The sequence below is a fragment of the Cuculus canorus genome, chromosome 10 (assembly GCF_017976375.1).
Source record: "Cuculus canorus isolate bCucCan1 chromosome 10, bCucCan1.pri, whole genome shotgun sequence".
Lineage (NCBI taxonomy): Eukaryota > Metazoa > Chordata > Aves > Cuculiformes > Cuculidae > Cuculus > Cuculus canorus.
The window spans coordinates 18,101,415-18,121,648 of NC_071410.1; the positions used below are offsets into that span (position 1 = coordinate 18,101,415).

The 20,234-nt window shown below is 44.8% G+C and overlaps 1 protein-coding gene across 6 annotated transcripts in view; it reads right to left on the reverse strand.

The window, feature by feature from the left end:
• The window catches only part of ATRX (ATRX chromatin remodeler), an 83,215-nt gene extending 68,361 nt beyond the window's left edge, over positions 1-14,854 (reverse strand). For 3 of the 6 annotated variants that reach the window (XM_054075260.1, XM_054075257.1, XM_054075256.1), the window contains exons 1-2: positions 13,408-13,514; positions 2,622-2,731 (exon numbers count right to left, since the gene is read on the reverse strand). In XM_054075260.1, coding sequence (XP_053931235.1) covers positions 2,622-2,731; positions 13,408-13,499 — 202 coding nt within the window. In that variant the 5' untranslated portion in view covers positions 13,500-13,514. Of the gene's footprint in view, positions 1-2,621; positions 2,732-3,508; positions 3,541-13,082; positions 13,103-13,407; positions 13,515-14,679 lie in introns of those variants that run through there. The other 3 variants (XM_054075258.1, XM_054075261.1, XM_054075259.1) reach the window with 3 other exon arrangements.
• Between the last annotated feature and the right edge of the window lie 5,380 nt (positions 14,855-20,234).

Genomic DNA, 20,234 nt, shown 5'->3' on the forward strand with positions numbered 1-20,234 from the left:
ACTGTGGAATACAAAACCTAAAGCCATGCAACCCACTAGAATCTGTTCCATCCACCAGCCCAGGTAATGGAAGGTAAAGTTTCCAGGTCAGTGCGTCAAGAATATTTGCATGAAATTGCTCAAAAGGCTTAGTAATTGCAGTATTTTAACAGATGCACTCTGAGACACAGGCAGATAAAGGGCTACTGTAATTACAGGATACATAACCTGACCATCGGTGATTTTAACGTAAGGCCACCAGACAGCAACTTACACTTCAGTTTTTGGAAAAACAAACAAACAATTTTCTTTTACACTATAAAAATACAAGCCCACTTTCATTAGAAAATTTCATGCTGGGTATTTGACTTAGCTGAATTGTGTGGGTATATTTTGGCCAAAATTATTGAGCCATTTCTGCATGCAAAGTTCAGGTAGGGGTAAACAAAATATGGAAACAAAGTTTTCAGTCCTTTTAAGTACCTGAAATTTCTATAATACTACAGATATGTCCCATTCTCAGGAAAGAACCTGAAATTCAGGAGAAGGGTGACATTATTTCTGGCAGCCTGACACTGCCCACCTTCTGCTCTTGACCAATTTTGCCCAGGTGATAAACCCATGGAAAATACCAGTTTGTACATGCTCAGTAGAGATATCTTTGCCGCTGGCAGCTCCAATCTCTGTAGATTCTGCATTCAGACTGCACGTGCAGTGTTCCCAAAAGCAACTGAGCGCACTCCACTGCCAGTTTCCACGTGTGACTGGGCTGTTGGTGTGCCAACCCCACAGAATAACCTGACGCTGCATCCCACGCAGCTCCTAGTGCTGACCCTGCTGCACACACTCCATCCACCCTAGTGCTGTGAGAGTGCAGGATTCCTCTGCAACTGCTGTTCCAGGGCAGGGGCTGCACACTTGGAATGAGAGCAGGAAGTCAGGCTCTCCTACACCCTCAGCAATTCTCCTGCTGGCACCCACGCAGGGTAAAGGAGGGAGAATATCCAATTGGAATGCAGAGAGGATAACAAAACATTATTATGGTTGTAAAATCAAGTATTCAGAAAGTAAGAAAAGCCAGAATGAAAGTTACTAGTGTAACTTCCCTTTACTTATGATTCCTAGCACATAAGCACGATGGTGCAGTTCCACAGCAGCGCACAAGACTGGAGCATTCAGCGAGCAATTGCTTCATATTTTAAATGAGCTATGTGTAGCAGGGACATGTTCCAACTCTCCTGAGCCACACAATCATCTTCATCATCATCTCCCTCCTCACAACACTCACAACCTGATTTGGCCCTAATCACACCTATCACTTGTGCACTGAAGGAGCATCCTGAGGATTAAAAAGAACAGCAGAGTTGCTAAGAACACTAGCAGTATGCACAGAAAGAGGGAGAAGTAAATTTGTACAGTTAATTTTGGCATTTCCTAATATTTAAGTGTTTAATTCTTGACTTTTCAACTTTAATATGTTCTTTTTTAAGAAATAAAATCTGAGATCTCAAAAACAACATCGAAACATGTCTGCTATTAATTAGTAAGTGTACCCCTGCTTCAAAGCAAATCTGTATCTTAAGGCAAGGAGCTAAATTCCACTTCGTAACTACACAGGATGAAGGGAAACAACTTATTTATCCCAGTATGCTTCTCAGCAAAATTTCACTTGGAGATGCATCTACACCACACTTAGTTTATTATTCTGCAGAGGTATCACATGAATAATTTTTTTCCTATGTTAACAGTTCAGTTTGATGCTGATACAAGGAGGTTAGCACCACGTGGCAACAGACTCAATACAAAACATTAAAATATAATAACTGCATATCACAAAACCCAATGAAATGTATTACTTGGGACAACAAGAGTTTGAAAATAAACTCCATAACACAGCCAACACACTCTCATTCTCCTGCACTCTATCACTTCAGTAGAACTTTCAGCTCATTAAACAGTAGCGACTGAAAAGGTTTTGCACCTGAATCCAGTCCTGGTGAAACTCTGAAACAGATTTAACCCAGTGAAATTTGGGAACAAATTTTACCCAATATTGTTATGAAATAGCTTCACTTTTTATGACCGTGATCAAAACAAATTGTTTAAAATTCATCATGTATTTCTAACTTGTGAGTAAAAACATCTAATAGCAAATTTGACCTAGTGTAGGACTCAATGTTTCTCGGAAGTATTAGTTTGTTTACAGACATTTCCACATTACATGTAGAAATCTTCTTCAAATAATTATGACAGCATAAATTCCAGATCTTCTTCTACAACTACAAGGACTGGAAAAGCTTTGCTTCAGCAGAAAATACAAGATACTGCATTTACACATTCAGGAAAACTGAACAAGGAATGCCTAGCACAGCAAATAGATGCATGTTTACCATCTCCAGTTTCACAGTAGACAAATTACCAGCAGGATTAGCTTTTTTCCTACATTTATAAAAGATTCAGAAATGACAGAAATATCCTATCAAAGGCCTATTGTATATTTATTAACATATCACTATTTAAATCACATCAGGACTTCGCATGATCGCCCCAGTGAAGTGTGACATAGTAAAATAACAACACAAAGTTATTTGACTTTAGAATCACATATACATTGACATTAAAAACATAGAACATCTCCTCACCTGCGGTTTTGTTTTTAGATGCTGGTGGAGAGTTTGCGTCCTCAGATTCCTCCGACGAGTGAGCCAAGAAGTCATGAAGTTTCTGCACCAATGTATTCAACTTGCTTTCACTGTTAAAATACAAGTAAAACTTGAAGTTCCATATCTCCCTCTAAATTAGCAAACTTGAAAGAAATTATTTTTCATCTCAACTAATACACATCTATAAAAGAAACACAGTTATTTCTTAAACATTTCTTTCTGGAAGAGAATACCAAAGTAAATGAACAACATATAATTTCGTGAAACCCTCAGTAAAACAGTAAGTGTAGCCTTACTGACAAAAAAGCACTAAGGACTCTGTTAAGAGTAATAATAACAAGCCTATTTAAAATAGTTTTTACTGTTTAAAATTATTTACAAAATTCAAGGAAGGCTGAGCAGTGATGCTGCTGTGACACGAAGGCAGAAAAAGAAATTAAAGATCCTACTTTCTCAGAAGCTGAAGAGATAAAAATAATAAAATGTTTATTTTATTACCAAAAATGTAACCTTTGGTGATAAAAGTCACAAGAAATAATAGCAGAATTTCACCTACAACCTTAGAAGCAAACAGGTCCATTGGGTAGGACAGACCTACATGCTTACGCAAAGCTCATATTAAATCAGCCATGTACATATACACTGTGTATCCTGTATTAGTTTCGTCAAAAAAACAACCATGTAGGATCAGATCATTCCTTGATCTGTTTGCAGGAGTATTCATAATTCATTTATAACAAAATACCACCCTGGGAATTCTCACCAGGCAGTGTCAGCCACCAGGAACTGTTCATCTTGTATAAATACTCATTACAGTAAAAAGGCAACCTCTTTTTGTTAAAGAGCTATTCTGCTCCATTACCTACACGTTATTCCTTCTCATTTTATGTTTATTTCAGATTTCCTCCTCCCGAACCTTCTAGGATTTCCGGAGCCGCGAGCAGGGGATCCAAGGCCAAGGGCAGGCAGCCTCCCTTTCGCACCCCTGAATCAAAAGCCACCACTCAGCTGTTTGTCACCGCTCTCTGGGACTCTCTCCATCCTCTCCGATGTGCTAGCGGAGATGCCTGAGTCATCACACCTATTCTGCTGCTCGAGACAGGTTTCAAACTGCTCAGCTCCCCCACCCCTTCACAAGCCAACCCAGGCTTCCACCCTCTTGCTTATTGTTCCCCCGGTACTTTCAAAATAGTTTTCTAATAGCAAGAAGAAAGAAGATTTTATGTCCCTGATATACAGATTGTAGAACTTTTGAATACCAAAGCTCAATCTACTCACCTTTACCATCTCTACCGTTTCACTGAACACATCAATTTATTAACTTCTGACTTTCAATTTAACTGCTACAGCAAAAAAAAAATCGCCTGTTTTGTAAGGACACGCGGGTGAGCACTCTCTCCAGCAACGACTGAAAGGGTATCGCCACATCGATGCCAATGACTATGCAAACCAGTGAAAATAACCACAGATAAATCAGCATAAAACATACATTAGAAAAACAACTTGTAATCTCTTTAAGTCTTCGGAAGTACTCAAAATAAAATAAAACAGCACTGCAATGGAGAGGTTTTCTGCATGAGTAAAGGACATTTTTGGGAATATGTACACACCACCCATCACCCCAGTAACTCTCAATGTGTAACACAGCCTGCTTTATGCTCAAGTGTATCTTTAATAGTGGTCTCTCAATCTAAAAGTCTCCCCCTCCAACCAGTGTGCAAACCCAGACTTCCCTCGCTGTCAGGGTCAGAGGACACACTTGGCAAATATGACCTAAGATGATGGTACCCTTCAGTTTTAACAGACTGCGTACTCTGCTTTAAAAAGGATGTTTAATGACAATTTATTCACTTTTGAGTTAAAAAAAATAATAGAGTTATTCAGAATTATTTAATAGTAAAAGTACATACAGATTTTATATCCATTCCAGATGGTTTGGAGAACTAGTGCACATTTAGAAAGGCCACAAAAAAGTACATTTTCGGCAGCAAAATCAGAAACAAAAAAACCCACATGTGGAATTCTGCTCATTTATATTATAAATAACTTGTTTTGGTAACAGCATTTTAGAAAAGAAAATGGGAACTACAGAGGAGTTATAATATTATTGTTCTCAATACAAAACAAATTCAGAAGTGTATGCGTGTCTTTGTGACTAACACTTGGGACATTATCTACTACCATTTATTAACTCTTACCCTAACTAGCCTAAAATCAGCATTTTCATCCTGACAAAACAACCAAAAAAAAAAATCTACAAACTGATACTAAAAGGGCTTCTCAGCTTGCTTTTCCTCTTGATTAGTCAGCATGTCATACCGTAAGCCCGTATTAAAGAATACCAGGTCAAAGGTATGTAAAGATGTTGCTATACTTCACCACAAAGACATTTTAATTTAGGGCAACGCTTTATCTGTTTTTGTACAAAAGCAGTTTAATGTCATGTGTTTATAGCTAAGAATATATTATCTATAATTTTTTGTAATGCTTCCACTCGAAAATCCTTATTCTTTGCAATCTATAAACAGACCCATGCACTATTAAATTGACCACAACCTCTTTTCTTAAATAACATAGGAGCCTAAACATTTAGGACCATCTCAGAAGCACTAAGTGAAGCGAGCAGCCTCCCTCTACCCTACAGCAACAGCCCCTACTCCAGTTACTGGTTTGTGCACGTTCTAAGCAAACGGCTTCACTATCAAACTAGAGCTATTTCAACACTGCTTAGCCTAATTAAAGCAAGAACAAAAGGAAAGGTGTCCTACTATTATTGGTTTGGCCATGAACCTGATTTGTGACCTTGAGAAACTATCTTATCAGAATACCATTCCTCACCTACATTCAGAGCAAGCGCTGCAATCCTAAACAGTAAACGCCCGGCCCTGACTTAAAGTACCTGTGAGGGAAACCAGGAACTGGGCTAAATGGTTGTACAAATCAAGAAGGAAACAAAGGGAAAGATGCCGTCCTAATTGGACACAACACACACAGTTTGGCTCCCATCCCGCAGTATGTGCCTGCCTGTATGGGGTTTTGGTGACAGGGGCTGCAGAAGAAGATGGGGCTTCTGTGAGGAGATGCCAGCAGTTTCCCCCATGTCCAACCGAGCCAATGCCAGACCCAGCACTGGCCAAGGCTGAGCCCGTCAGTGATGGCGGCAGCACCTCTGGGATAACATTTAAGAAGAAGGAAAAAGAACTGCACAACAACAGCCAGGGAGAGGAGCGAGAATATGTGGGATGAACAACTCTGCAGGCACCAAGGTCAGTGGAGAAGGAGGGGGACGAGGCGCTCCAGGCACAGAAGCAGATTCCCCTGCAGCCCATGGGGAAGACCCTGGTGAGGCTGGCTGTCCCCTACAAGCCATGGAGGACCCCGCGGTGGAGCAGAGATCCCCCTGCAGCCCAAGGAGGTTCCCACAGCACAGCAGAGATCCTCCTGCAGCCCGGGGAGGACCCCAGAGGTGGGGCAAGTAGATGCCCAAAGGACGCTGTCACCTTCTGAGAAGCCTGTGCTGGAGCAGGCTCCTGGCAGGACGTATGGGTAGAGGAGCCCCTGCTGGAGCAGGTTTGCTGGTCAGACTCATGGCCCTGTGGGGACCCACACTGGAGCAGTCCGTTCCTGAGGGGCTGCACCCTGTGGAAGGGACCGGTGCTGGAGCACTTTGAGAAGAACTGCAGCCCATGGGAAGGACCAATGTTGGAGAAGTTTGTGGAGGACTGTCTCCCATGGAAGGAACCCCACGCTGGAGCAGGGTAAAAGCACGAGGAGGAAGGAACAGCAGAGACAATGTGCGATGCACTCACTGCAACCCCCATTCCCCATCCCCCCGCATTACTTACGATGAGGAGGTAGAGAAGTCGGGAGTGAAGTTGAGCCTGTGAAGTAGTGTGGCGTAGGTAGAAAGTGTTCCAAGTTTTGGTTTTATTTTTCATTACTCTACTCTGATCTGATTGGCAATAAATTAAATTTATTTCCCCGAGTTGAGTCTGCCTTGCCCATGATGGCAACTGGTGAGTGATCTCTCTGCCCTTACCTCAACCCACAAGCCCTTCACTATAGTTTCTCTCTCCTGTCCAGCTGAAGAGAGGCAGTGATTGAGCAGCTGGTGCCCACCCAGGGTCAACCCAGCACATGACTTTGTCCCCTGTGTTAGCTAACGATGCCACTTCTGCCAAGCGAGTCCGACCACCTTGGACAAATAACATTTTAAGAACAGTTTTCATTTAGATGTACCTCGCCGCACACTCATGTGACTGTTCCCTCTGATGGCAGGTGAGGTGCTGAAAATTCATAGCCAGGGCAGTGGAAAGAGCAGCACTGCCCCTTTCAGCAGCAAACCTGGGTCACACTGGATTATACTGGGAAACCACACTGGAAAAAAACTTTATTGTGGTCAGTTTCTATCTACTTTCTTCAGACACTTCGAAAATGTATGTGAGGAGCATCCCAGTTATTATCAGCAGCTGGAAGGACCGTTTTAAAATGGCTTTTTCTTTAAACAAATTAATTTCTCTAGCCTGCTATAGGATCCTACCAACTTTCAGACTAAATAAGCGTCCCTCATCTGACCTACAAGCAACTCTTCAGAGTCAGTGAAACAGAAGCGCTTTCCAAACTATCTCAATGTCGACAAATACACTTTTGCAAAATGTTTCCTACCTTAAGGACTCGCCTCCCTTAAGTCCAACACTTGTCTGAAATTTTTCTGTTTAAATTTCGAAGTAGTTCAAGGTCATACATTTTTTTTAATTCATTTTTACAGCTGCTTCAAATCCCAACCATTTTTCACTTTTGAAGCTGAAATGAAACACTGCAGAACAACAAGTATTAAGCAGACAAAATTAAACCATCCTCAGGAGAAAAAAAAATTAAAGAAAAATAAAACCAGATGTGCTGTTAAAGTGTCCGTCTGTAGAACACCATCTTCTGCTGCACACCGTAAGCAAATGACAGGAATCTGACAGCCCACAGCAAAAGTCTATTTTAATTAAGACAGTGGGAAAAGGAAGGGAAAGAAGACAGCGATATCTACATTACGACACAGGACAGTGGTGCTGAGGACTCAGCGTCTGCGCTACACATACTTCAGTAACTCAAAACTGGTGTAGGCTGGTTCTGCAGACTGAACAAGCATCAGCAGTTGCTACACAGAATGTTGAAGCAAATCTCTCAGCTTAGTTCCACCCAGGAGTCCAGTTTGTCCATTCCAAGCACCCCCTGCACCACCAACAAAACCGGATAAGCAAGGACCATATGGAGACCGCTTTCAAAAATACACTTCTTAATTCCGATGCCAATATGGATGCACCCAAAGTTCTGAAGGAGATCAGAACATATTTTACCAAAGCATTCCTATGTCCAAGGTGTTACAAACATGATCATCCTTTAAAATTACTGGTTTATAGTAAATAGATCTGAAATTGATCTAATTTCATTAAACGTACAATTTAAAAACTGGCACTGGGCACTTCTTCCTCCCTCCAAAGGTTTCATTTCCTGTCACACTGCTTAAAGCCTTGATATAATAAGGCCAGGGTTCTGTCACCTGCAAATCTTCATAAAAGTACTTCTTGAGAAGGAAAAGTCTGACACTTACCCCAATTCAAAGATTTCAGTTACAAAGGCAGAGTCAACAGCTGTTTCACACAAAACGGGTCAATATTGGGACTGAACACATACGAATGAAACAGTTTCAGATGATAAAACCTACAACAGAAGCTGCTTTTCTTATCCCTAATCCAAAAGAGAGTGAACACACCTGCAATAGGCTGCCTCTCTCAGAAAAAATAACCAGGCAATAAAATCAGCCTACCATTTGATCAGTTGAACAAGTGAGAGAATACAGAGTTATAAAGGAGGGAAACAGAGCATTTCTATTCTAGGGGCTGGTTTTTAACCCAACAACGGTTTCCCAAGGGCGAAGCACCAGGACACTAAATGTTCTGTAACTTATTTATACTGATAGACCAGTGAGGCCAAAATAAGTGAGGCTTTCCGATCAGGATTCACGCAATCTGTCCAAGTTGGCATGAACCAGCTCTCCTGCCGAAGGACAGTCATGCCCTGACACACACACACTCTCAAGTCTCTCCTCTTCAGTACAAGTATTTGTTTTGACCTATGCACAGAAGTTGATCCATGTTAAAAGCAGCCATTCCTTCCACTGAATCGCAATAACTTCCCTAACACTGCTCGCTGCCCGCTGGTATGAGTGTTTCTGCATGCAGAGGTGACAACAACCTGGGCTGGGGAGGAAGGGACTGTAACTGCAGTGGCAGCAACACCCTATGTGAGCTTCAACTGTCACACGGCAGCAAAATCAGAGTTGGTCGGGTAAATGACACCGAAAACCACAGAATCATTTAGGCAGGAAGGAATGTCTAGAGATCGCTTAGTCCAACCCCAGCATGAGCAGAGACAGCTACCCAGAAACATGTCCAGCCACAGACAGAAGCTCCACAACCACCTTGCCTGACCTGTTCTGGTGTTTGACCATTCTCACAGCAATAAAGTTCTTCTGTGTTTTGATGAAATTGTACCACATTAAACTTATTAAATCAGACACAGCCAGAAATCACCTGAATACTTAAGCTCCGACTGAAAAGAGATGCAGGCATCTAGCACTTCATCAAACTCAAGAGATTCTATGCTTAAGATTTCATTAACACAGATTCAGTCTTTTTCTTTGTTTAGAACTGACTTTAAATCCACAGGGGCTTAATCAAGGGATACCTAGTACAGTTGAAGACACTCGATGACGGGGATGAAGTAACTTTGGAGCTCAAGCACAGCATAATAGGCTCAGAAAAGTAAACAGAATTATTTTCCTCCAGACACACAAGGGGGATGAGAAAGCAACAGTTCAAAGTCACTAAGAGACCCTTTATCAAGATCAAGGAAGATTACACAATTTCTTTTTGTTGAGATGGTATCCAAACAAACATGCTGGGACTCAGCTGAGAATTACTATGCTTCACTAAGAAGTGAAAAAAAATCTAAGACAAACAATCTCATTGATTATCAAGTTGGGATGAATGCCTTATGGAAGTCTAACTTCATGGCAAAATAATCCACAAGCCAGAAAAGACTGGCTGAAGTCAACCACTTGAAAATCTAAATACTGTATTTTCACCTTTATGAGACAAAGATCATGGCAAACTGAATACCCTGCTATATTATCTCAGGAAATTGAAAAGCTGTATCTAAAAACCTTGAACATGCTTTGTTTTAAGAGGAAAGAAAGGCTCCACGTCCAACAGCATCAACCCCCTCTACCTCTCAAACTGCGTTCTCTTTTGCTTCATTTGCCTTCTGCTTCCTGGAGTTTAGCACAGATTCTCAGCAAGGCATTGTTCATTACAAGCTCTGTCTAAGAATTAGAGTATGTCCCTTCAATTCTTCCAAACATCCACAATCAGGTTTGCCTCGATCTTAAAGGTTGTAGCTCATCTGAAGCGCTGTTTTCCATTTTTCAAAACAAAAGTCATCTCAGTTTGCCTCAATGTCAGTCCTGAATTTATTTATTGCCTTATTTTCTTGGTTTTGATTTACATGATAGATGTATTTGCCCAACAAGGCTTCTACAGCCTAAAACCTACAGCTGGACCTACTAAGACAGAAATTTCTACAATGGTGCAGCTTTCAGACTTGCAAATAAACTGCCTTAATAGCTCTGAAGCTGACATTGGTCAATCTGTGTAAAAGGAAAAAAATAACATCAATCCATCCACCATCCATCTTGAATGACAGCTGCCTGGTGGCCAGATGTTGTAACAAATTAGGAAAGCCTCATACACTGTCTTTACGCTCTTTACCTGCCATCTTTTAAAGCCAATATAAAACCTTCCACTATTTTTGTCACTGCATTTCTATAATTTCTTCTTCTCCTCCTGATCCACTACTGGAACCACCTGCCACTGACCTACCCATGAACTGATTCATGCTTCCAAGTCACCTGCAGGCACAAGCGGAGTTCCAGGGATACGTGATGGGATTCCATGGGGTTCAGCAGTATCCTTAGGCTTTCCTGTATTTAAAAGATGCATCTAGCAATCCATTCTAAAAACACACTTTGTCATAGGCTGCAGGCATTTGTTTTCATGGTGAAAACAGTACATTTTAGCACTATTTTTTAGTACTATTTTTTATATTTTCTTTTGGTGAGGTATACCCACATAAAAAGCACTAACTTGTGCTACCTTCAAGCAGCGGGTGCGAATGTTCATCTAACAGAACTGGAAATTTCAAGCTTCCACAACATTCATGCCATCCTACTGCTGAATGTGTGCTATGGACCTTTTTGTCACACCAAACTATTTCACAGAAAACAAACATACCCTCCTTAAGCCCCCGAGAGATCTTGACACAGAGCTTACAAAACCCTAACACAGACAGGATTGTAATAAAGCAGAAATAACAAAGTCACTGCAGCGAGTTCCTCTCCTAGGGAATTTCATTTAAGTAGTGCAAACACAGTGGCTCTGGGGTGCATCTGGCAGAAAAGGCGACAGCCAGTCTCAAGTTTTGCCCTCCTTGGGGGAAGAGTCAAGGAATCTGCTTATGTCCATTCCACCCAACTGTGTGAACGCCAGCAAACGTACACCGTGCCTTCAGGGAATACTGCTAATGACTTACTTCCAATTAGATTATTGTGGCATTAAATAACATGTCTCAAACAAGCCTACAGTATCACTCAGAACAAAGAAATTCAAGTGATTCAAAAATAGAGAAATTTTAACAAAAATGCTAAAACCAAGTTACTAAAATAACACTAAAAGTTGAAAAGTCTGAATCGTTAAAAAAATTAAGCTTATTTTGCTAGAAGACCTAATATCACTATATTCACTGCCTACCAGACGGTTTAAGTGAGTAAGATTCAAAACTTGCCTTCTTTTTCTGTTATTGTGCTTATTTTACACAACAGATGAACTGATCGGGGGGAACAGGTTAGGTCACTACAACAAAGATTCCTCCATTTTTAAAAAAAAAATTAAAATCAAGGTATTTGGGGGCAAAAAACGTGGAGAAATCTTTATAGACATTTACGGAGGCAGCATTTCTTGTAAAAGCTCCTTAGTAAATTAGCCCAGTTCTCATCATGTTTTTCAGCATCCTAAACTTCTCATCCTGGATAGGGGAGGCTCCTGAGTTCTTGATATTAAATAAAAGCATTCAAAGTTTTAAACAAAAGTTTAGAACTTCATAGCCAGCACACTAGCACAGATTGCTTACTTTCCTTTTAAACACTGTAAGTCCATCCCCCAGAAGTGCTGAGAAAAGATTTTTTTCCACCCAAATCCTATTGTTTGTATATCTAGCAAAGAATCCTAACAACAATCTCCCAGCTTTATTTTGGTACACGTCCCACATGCGCAAAACTGCAGAGAGCAGAGGGTGAAACGATCGTGTGGGGTGACTGCACAGGATGACAGAAACACAGGCAGCTGACAGTCCAACAGGACTTGTGGGAAATCGCAACAAAAGAGAGAAAAAGCACGCGTGTGTGTTTTTCTTTTCCCTCTCATTTTCTCCAACTTCAGTTTTAAGCCAAACTTGGATTCACAGAAAATAAGACAAAGCCCATGCAATGTGTTCCTCACCTTACACCCCTGAAAGCAGGAACCCTACACGCCGGGCTTCTGGCATGGAGCTGCTCTGGTAGAATAAACCCAACCTGTTCAAAGTGAGCTCTACGTGCAATGACAATTATAAAAAAAACACATAGACTGAATGATAACATGAACAGAAGTAAAGTTTAGAGCACCAAAAAATATTATATCCATCTATGTAAAAGCAGTTTGTCCTAGGGCCCATTTATGATATGGGACAGATCCAGCCCACAGGTCATCTCGAATCTATTCTGTACATACTTCTTGATCTTCAAGATTACTAATTACCTGAAACAACCCCATTTACCCTTCTGCCTGCAGTTAATGTGAAAAACTGTATTAAAAAGGTATGAGCTTCTGTAACCTCTTCCCCTGAAGCACCTACTAAAGCAGCCCCCTAGCAGGAGCGCTAATTGCTGCACTGATGAGAACATAAGAACAGGGAAAGTGTTAAACACAAACCTTCGTAAGGTAGACCAGGAACAAGTGGTTCAAAAAAGACAAGGCAGAATATGGGAAAGCAGAGAACAAACACAGTCACAGAAAAATAAAAAGCGAAGTGGTCCAAACAGAAGAGCGTTTTTCAGAACATGTAATACTAACTATAACTGTAGAACAATAAGCAAAAAGATGTAGCTGTACAAAAATCAAACTCAACCCTTGACTTTCAGGGACTGGAGAGTTAAAAAAAAAAAAGAAAGGCCCTTAATTAGTATTTCAGTCTACATCCAAAATAATCAATCCAACACAATAGCGGCTTAAGCTGTCAAAATACTTCAAGAAGGCAGAGGGAACGAAGAGTGGTGGAGAGATGGACAAGTCCTACCTTACAAAACAAACACACACAGAAGAAACCGCTAACCGCTGGGAAGTCCTGCGCCAGATAAGGTTTGTTTTCAGTGCTTACATTCAGCACGTGATCAACAGCAACGAAGATGATAATTATTTTTTTCAATCTCTTTTTGTGAGTTGGAAGTCAAATGGCACACGCGTTACCTCTTGGAAACGCCAAGGCTTTAACATTAAGCGGTAACACAAGAGGAGGACGAGGAGGACGCCCATCACCCCTGTAACTTGGGGCTGACAGGGATGAAGAACCCAACCCAGCCGGGGGTGCGCACACCCAAACCCAAGCACAGAAACAACTTTACCCGAGGCTCTGCACTCGGGCAGTGCGACGCCTCCCCTTCCAAACAGCCCGAAGATGGGAGCGACACCCGTGAGCGCCGTCACAACGCTTCATTGTCCGCGCAACGCTCCGGCACGTGGAGTATTTGCGGGTGGCGGCCCGGGAACGGCTAACGTACACAAAGCCGCCTGTTCGTTAGCCGAGTGACACGGCGCCGCTCTGCACCGCGGCTGCCCCGGGGGCTGCCGCCCGCAGGTACGGCACGGGCTGCCCGCGGGCACCGAGTCCAAGCCCCGGGGGGACCGGGCAGCGATACGGGACAGGGAGGAGCGTGAGGGTCACGGAGCCCCGAGAGCATCGGGCAGCGCTGCGGGGGCACCGAGCTCCAAGCCCCGCGGTAATCGGGCAGCGCTGCGGGACAGGGAGGTGCCTGGAAGTACCGAGTCCAGCGGGGACCGGCACCGCACAGCGCTGCGGGAGCACCGAGCGCCAAGCCCCGAAGGCACCGGGCAGCGCTGCGGGGCCGGGAGGTGCCTGGGGGTACCGGGAGCCCCGGGCAGAGATGCGGGGCACCGAGGCCCAAACCCCGAAGGCACCGGGCAGCCCTGCGGGGCCGGGAGGAGCCTCGGGGTGCAGGGAGCACCTGAGCCCAGCGATCACCGGGCAGCGCGGCGGGGACGCCGAGCGTCAAGCTCCAAAACACCGGGCAGCGCTGCGGGGCCGGGGGCAGCCTGGGGGGTCAGGAAGCCCCGAGCACCGGGGGCATCGAGCCCCAAAGCCCGAGGGCACCGGGCAGCGTTGCGGGGTCGGGAGGGGCCTGGGGATGGGGGGGGGGGGGGCGGGGAGTGTGAGGGAGCCCCGCGATAACCGGACAGCGCTACGGGGGCACCGAGCTCCGAGCCCCGGAGCAGCCCGGGCGCACCGCGGAGCGCTGCGGGGCCGGGGGGCACCAAGCCCCACCACAACCGGGCAGTGCTGCAGGGGCACCGAGCCTCATGGGCACCGGGCAGCGCTGCGGGGCCGGGAGGAGCCTGTGGGTGCCAGGAGCCCGAGGTACCAGGCAGCGCTGCGGGGCCGGGAGGAGCCTGGGCTGCCGGGAGCGCCGAGACCCACGGCAGCCGCTCAGCTGTGCGGGGCCGCAGCAGCCCAGGGGCCGCGCCTCCCCCCCGCGGGCGACAGCCGGTCCCGCCCCGCCGCTCCCGCCGAGCGCAGCCACCGCCCCCCGCCCGCCCCGCCCGCGCCGCCCGGGCCCGTCCCCGCCCCGGGCCCGTCCCCGCGGCCGCGCGGCCCGTACCTGCCGGGCTCTGCGGTCATGTCTCCGCCGCCGCTGCTCGGAGCGGCCGGGCGGGCCGGAGCCGCGCTCAAGCGCTGCCGGGAGACAAAGCCGCGCTCACCGCCGCCGCCAGCGCCGCCGCCATCTTGCTGGGGGAGCCGGGGGCCCTGCCGCCCGCCGCCCCGCCCGCGCCCATTGGCTCACGGCCGCGCCGGGCGATTTTCTCATTGGGCGGCGGTGGCAGGCGCTGTTGCTAGGGCCGATGACGTCACCACCCCGGCCTCCCGCACCCCCATTGGCTGGCGGGGCGGTGACATCACCGGCGGGGGGGCTGACGTCACGCACCCAACCCCGTGACATCATTTGCAACCAGGGTGCGGTGGTGCCGCTGCCCGGCAGGGGGCGCGCGAGCGGGAGCAGAGGCGCCGCTGTCCGCCCCTCCAGGAGCCCCCACGGGTTCACCTGAATAGCCCCACCAGGTCGGGAAAGCCCTCTGAGATGAGTCCAACCATTCCCATCTCCCACCAAACCACATCCTTAAGTACCTCGTCTACGTGTCTTTTAAATACTTCCAGAGATGGCGACTCCACCACCTCCCTGGGCAGCTGTTCCAGTGCCTGATGAACCTTCGGATGAAAAGTTTCCTAATGACCTCCCTTGGCACAGCTTGAGGCCATTCCTCCTTGTCCTACCACCTGTCACTTGGGAGACCAGCACCCACCTCTATACAACCTGCTTTTAGGTAGTTGTAGAAGCAATGAGCTGTCCCTTCAGCCTCCTCTTCTCCAGCTCTCTCAGCCGCTCCTCGTGAGACCTGTTCTCCAGCCCCTTCACCAGCTTTGTTGCTCTACTCTGGACACACTCCAGAACCTCAACATCTTTCTTGTAGTGATTGCTTAGGAGTCCATCCTTGTATCTTGAGTTGCTTAAACCAAAAGGAAGGAGTGCTGCATGACTAGAAAGCCAGAATGGGCCAGCTTGGAGATCAGCCTTGAAGAGAGGATGCGTGGCACAACATCACCTTAACCACACTGCTCAACAGGGCAGTTCGACAAAAGGATATTTGGAAGCAATTCATAGAATCATCTGGTTGGATAAGACCTTTCAGATCATCAAGTCCAACCGTACCTGCCCACTGCTAAATGATATCATCCCTGAGCACCTTATCTGGCCATCTTTTAATCGCATCAAGCGATGACAACTCCACTACTGCCCCGGGCAGCCATTCCAGTACCTGATAACCCTTTCCATGAAAAAAAAATTTCCCCGATATCCAATCTGAACCTCCCCTGTTACAACTTGAGGCCATTTCCTCTTGTCCTATCACTTGTTACTTGGGAGAAGAGACCAGCATCCCCCTCACCACAACCTCCTTTCAGGCAGTTGTAGACAGTGATGAAGCCTCCCCTCAGTGTCCTCCAGGCTAAACAATCCTAGGTCCCTCAGCTACGCCCAACAACCCCTGGGCTTCAGACCCTTTTCCCAGCTTCGTTCCCCTTCTCTGGATTGCTTCAGCCCTTCAGTGCCCTCCTAGGGAGGGGCTGAATACCACCAGAGAGATCCTACCAGTAGAAATGCCGAGCATAATGAGTACACCATTATTAAGATTAGTTCTTAGAAATAGCGTGAATACGTAAAGCCTTTCCGAGAAATAAGATACATAGGCATGTAATGAGAAGATAAAAAGCTCTAGTATCAGTATCTGGGCATGCGTGTCTTAGGAGGAGCTTGATCCCACACGCACTCCACAATGAAAAAGAACGCCTGCTTTCTAAACTCCAAAAAGAGTCTTTGGACTCTTCTGGACAAAAAGAGAGTTTTGTTTTGACCAACGTTTACAGTAACGGTTGTACAACCAGGATACACCAGCCATCCAAAGTGTAAGTGCAGTGCCAGCTCAACGCTAACCACACCAGAATGAGCCGGATGCTCCATGAGGAGCAGCCCTCGCACCCAACACAGATCAGGACATCGGCACAGAAGCAAGCTCTGGAGGGAGACAGCTTCCCAAAAATAAAAAGACAAGATATGAACGGTGTAGGCACCATTGAGAGCTACCAGGGTTGAACCCAAACAGCACCCAAGCTCAGCTGCGAGAGCTGCACTGAAACCCAGCTTTGCGAGAATTTTAAAAGAGAGAAAATTCTTTAGATAAGGAAACACATCCTTGGCAGCTTCACATAAGTGTGCTAAGACCATTTACCCTGCTTGTACTAGCAGCTTCTACATGCCTGTTGGATGTTTAAATCTGTATGAGGAGAAGATTGGAATACATCCCCATTCAAGGGAAAAGTGCTTTCATGAGGAGGCTACGGATCTCCACTGGCTGGGGTTTCCAGGTCAATCTCCGTTTGCCCACAAGACCAAAACAGAACAGATCGCCAACCAAGTCCAGCACCACACAGAATCAGAAACAGTGACACAAGTGCCATTCACTTATAACCAAGATAACCAGTTTGGAAAAATCAATGTCCTTTTCTGCAGTAATTTACAAAAATATGTAACGACTCCCCTGGTTTCATAAGGCCGTGTGCAAAATACAAGAAAAAACGTCATGACAGAAAGCCTTGTCAGGTGTAACCGCCCCCAGTCCTGGAGGAGCTTCAGGCCAGGCTGGACGGGGCTTTGAGCAACCTGATCCAGTGGGATGTCCCTGCCCACGGCAAGGGAGTTGGAACTGGATGGGCTTTTAAGGTCCCTTCCAACCCAAACCATTCTATGCTTCTATGATACCTATGTCATTCTAAAAGGCAACAATAACAATAAATAGTGGGTTTGCTCTTAAGCACATAGTAGCTTACACATCCCAGGGACATTCCACAAACTGGCTGAAAGAGAATTTGCTTTAGAACTCAACATTTTGCCCAAGAGCTGCATCCTGTATTTGCTGAATTTTAGCAATACCGAACAGCAGATTTAGTTACAGCTTTGTTAACAAATGCTACCCCTGTGGTAAATGCATCAGAAGACCAAAGCATCGCCTGCCTTCTAGCTGTATTTTAGAAGGAAAAAATAAAACCACGTTAACCGCCTGCTACAAATTCCATTAAGAAACTGCAAAAAGCCATTCTATATTTTTTGCCACCAGACAGACAAATTAAACCAGCAGCATTACCTATTCACAGCTCTGCACTACTATTCCAATTGTATGATTAAAATAAGAACATGAAACACTTATTTTCCTCTTCAAGGGATTTAGTCTGCACCATGGACTACTATCCTAATGGTTTAGAATAACTACATAGTAAAAGAAAAAAAATATTATAAAATAATAAATACATCTATTTCCTTGGGAGATGGAAGGAGGTATTTGAAAGCAGTTTAGGAAAATGAGTTTAATTGCCTCCACGTCATAACTTATATCTGAAGTCTCACATGAACTAATTCTCTTGTGAGAAAAAGCCAAGATAAAGTACAGATGAAAATGTTTCCACCTCCCAACAATTACTCGTGGGTTTGTCAAGAAACAGATTGTAGGAGCACGCTCCAATCTGTGTAAGGACAGGTACTGCGTGCCTCTGTGAAGGAACGTTCTAACACATTTCCCATACCCACGGTAAAGTTTCCCCAGCGCTCTCCTAACAGGCACTGCCAGCTAATCCAAGGTACCTGGAAGAACGAGGATTTGGAGCTTAGCATCCAGGACAAATCAAGGGCCACTGCAGAATCTCATCAGTCTGATTTTTTTTTTTTCATGATAAAAGTAATCAGGATTTTTAAGTGGATATTAGCCTACTTTTAAGAAAAATGTCTGAAAGACACATATAGTTACCCAACAACAAAAGAGTAATTTAATAACTTTATGCTCCTGACCTAGAAATACAAACTACAGATACATCTTTTTCAGATTATTATCTGTGATGAAAGTAGTGCAATTAATTCAGAACAATAAAACTGCTTAATTTTATAGGCATGTGAAGATTTCAGCTTTTAAATGGAATAGGCTATGTGCAATGAAACTCATTCTCAATCAGAGAAAAGCCATGATGAAAACTGAAAACAGATGCCTGCTGAACTCCAGAGCCTGCATTTGTTCTTTGTTTTGCTGTTATTCTATCCCCCTTAGTAAAGTTCAAAGTGATGGTGTGGAATCAGTGAGCTACTGGGTTGCATTTGATAATTAAACCTTTGCAGCATGAGAAAGCAGTAAACACGAAGGCCCAATACAGAAAGTGCCAGTAATTTTCCAAATTAATTTGTCACAGCAGATGAAAGCACTTCAGAAATTTTAACTTATTTTAAGAAATCCAATATTTTTTCATTTTTTGACTTTCCACTAGAGACAGGATGATTTCTAACACATACTATCAGAAACCATTAATAATTAACCATAAAGGAACACTACAGACCATTCTGTTCTCCCAACAAAGCTTGCCCATAAGATCATGGAATCACAGAATAGTTTAGGTTGGAAGGGACCTTAAAGATCACCCAGTTCCAAACCCCTGTGATGGGCAGGGACACCTCCCACTGGCTCAGGCTGCCCAAGGCCCATCCAACCTGGCCTTGAACACCTCCAGGGATGGGGCAGCCACAGCTTCCCTGGGCAACCTGGGCCAGGGCCTCACCACTCTCATCGTGAAGAAATTCCTCCTTATGTCTAGATGCCACCAGCCAGCATAATCTGATGTCACGGCACCATATCCAACAAGCATAAGCAACTCAAGCATCTGATGTTCTTTGACTGTTCTCAAATGTTTAGAAAGCTAAGCAATCTACTTTCTCTAGTACTTGTAAAATGTCTACTTCGATTTGTCAGGAGTATAGATTAGGAATAAGAATTTACTGTTATGCTTCCTTTTACAGTCTTTTAACAAGGCTCAGAATAAGCCTTGCTGTATATTTAATTACATGTCCAACAGCTGTGGCCACAACAGCATCTGCATTTTTCTCCTAATGCCTCCAGGCAGCCATCATCTCCTCATATTCCCCAGACACGATGGCTACCCCATTGCCTGCCAAAAGGTTTCACTTGCTCATGTCTGAACGCTGATCTGCACCATGTGCTTGCATATGCACACTCGGCCACACAGACATCACCAGCCACAGGATTAATTAACGTTATTTGCCCAAGCCATACATAACAGATGCAGAGCTGAGCCCGCTATCCATCCTGTTGGGAGGACTAAGCGGTTCTGCCCCTGCCGAGCATGTGCTTAGGAGGCTCCTCTGTTAAAGGTGTGACTGCAGGAATGACTATTGGGCACCATCATTAGGCAGAGCGCTCTGTGCTGAACACTAGACTGGTTTGAAGACAGGAGCTTCCAGTAAATTGAAGGCAACACAAAACATTACCTAGATGAATCCAATTAGATTTACAATCTCATCGTGGGCTTAGCTCAGAGAGCTCCCTAAACTATTTGCAGCTATTATTCCAAAACACTTCTTAAATATACCACAGCCCCTTCTCAAAAGCAAAAAGGGTCACAATCGTTGAGCTGGTCACATTAGCAAAACCACAGAGTCCATTTTCACATACAGAATATGCCATTTCCTCCTTTTACTGGAATAGGTGCCCTCTAAAGGTAAGCTTTTACAGCACTTCTGAGCCATTTATGATTCACTTTCTAAAGGAG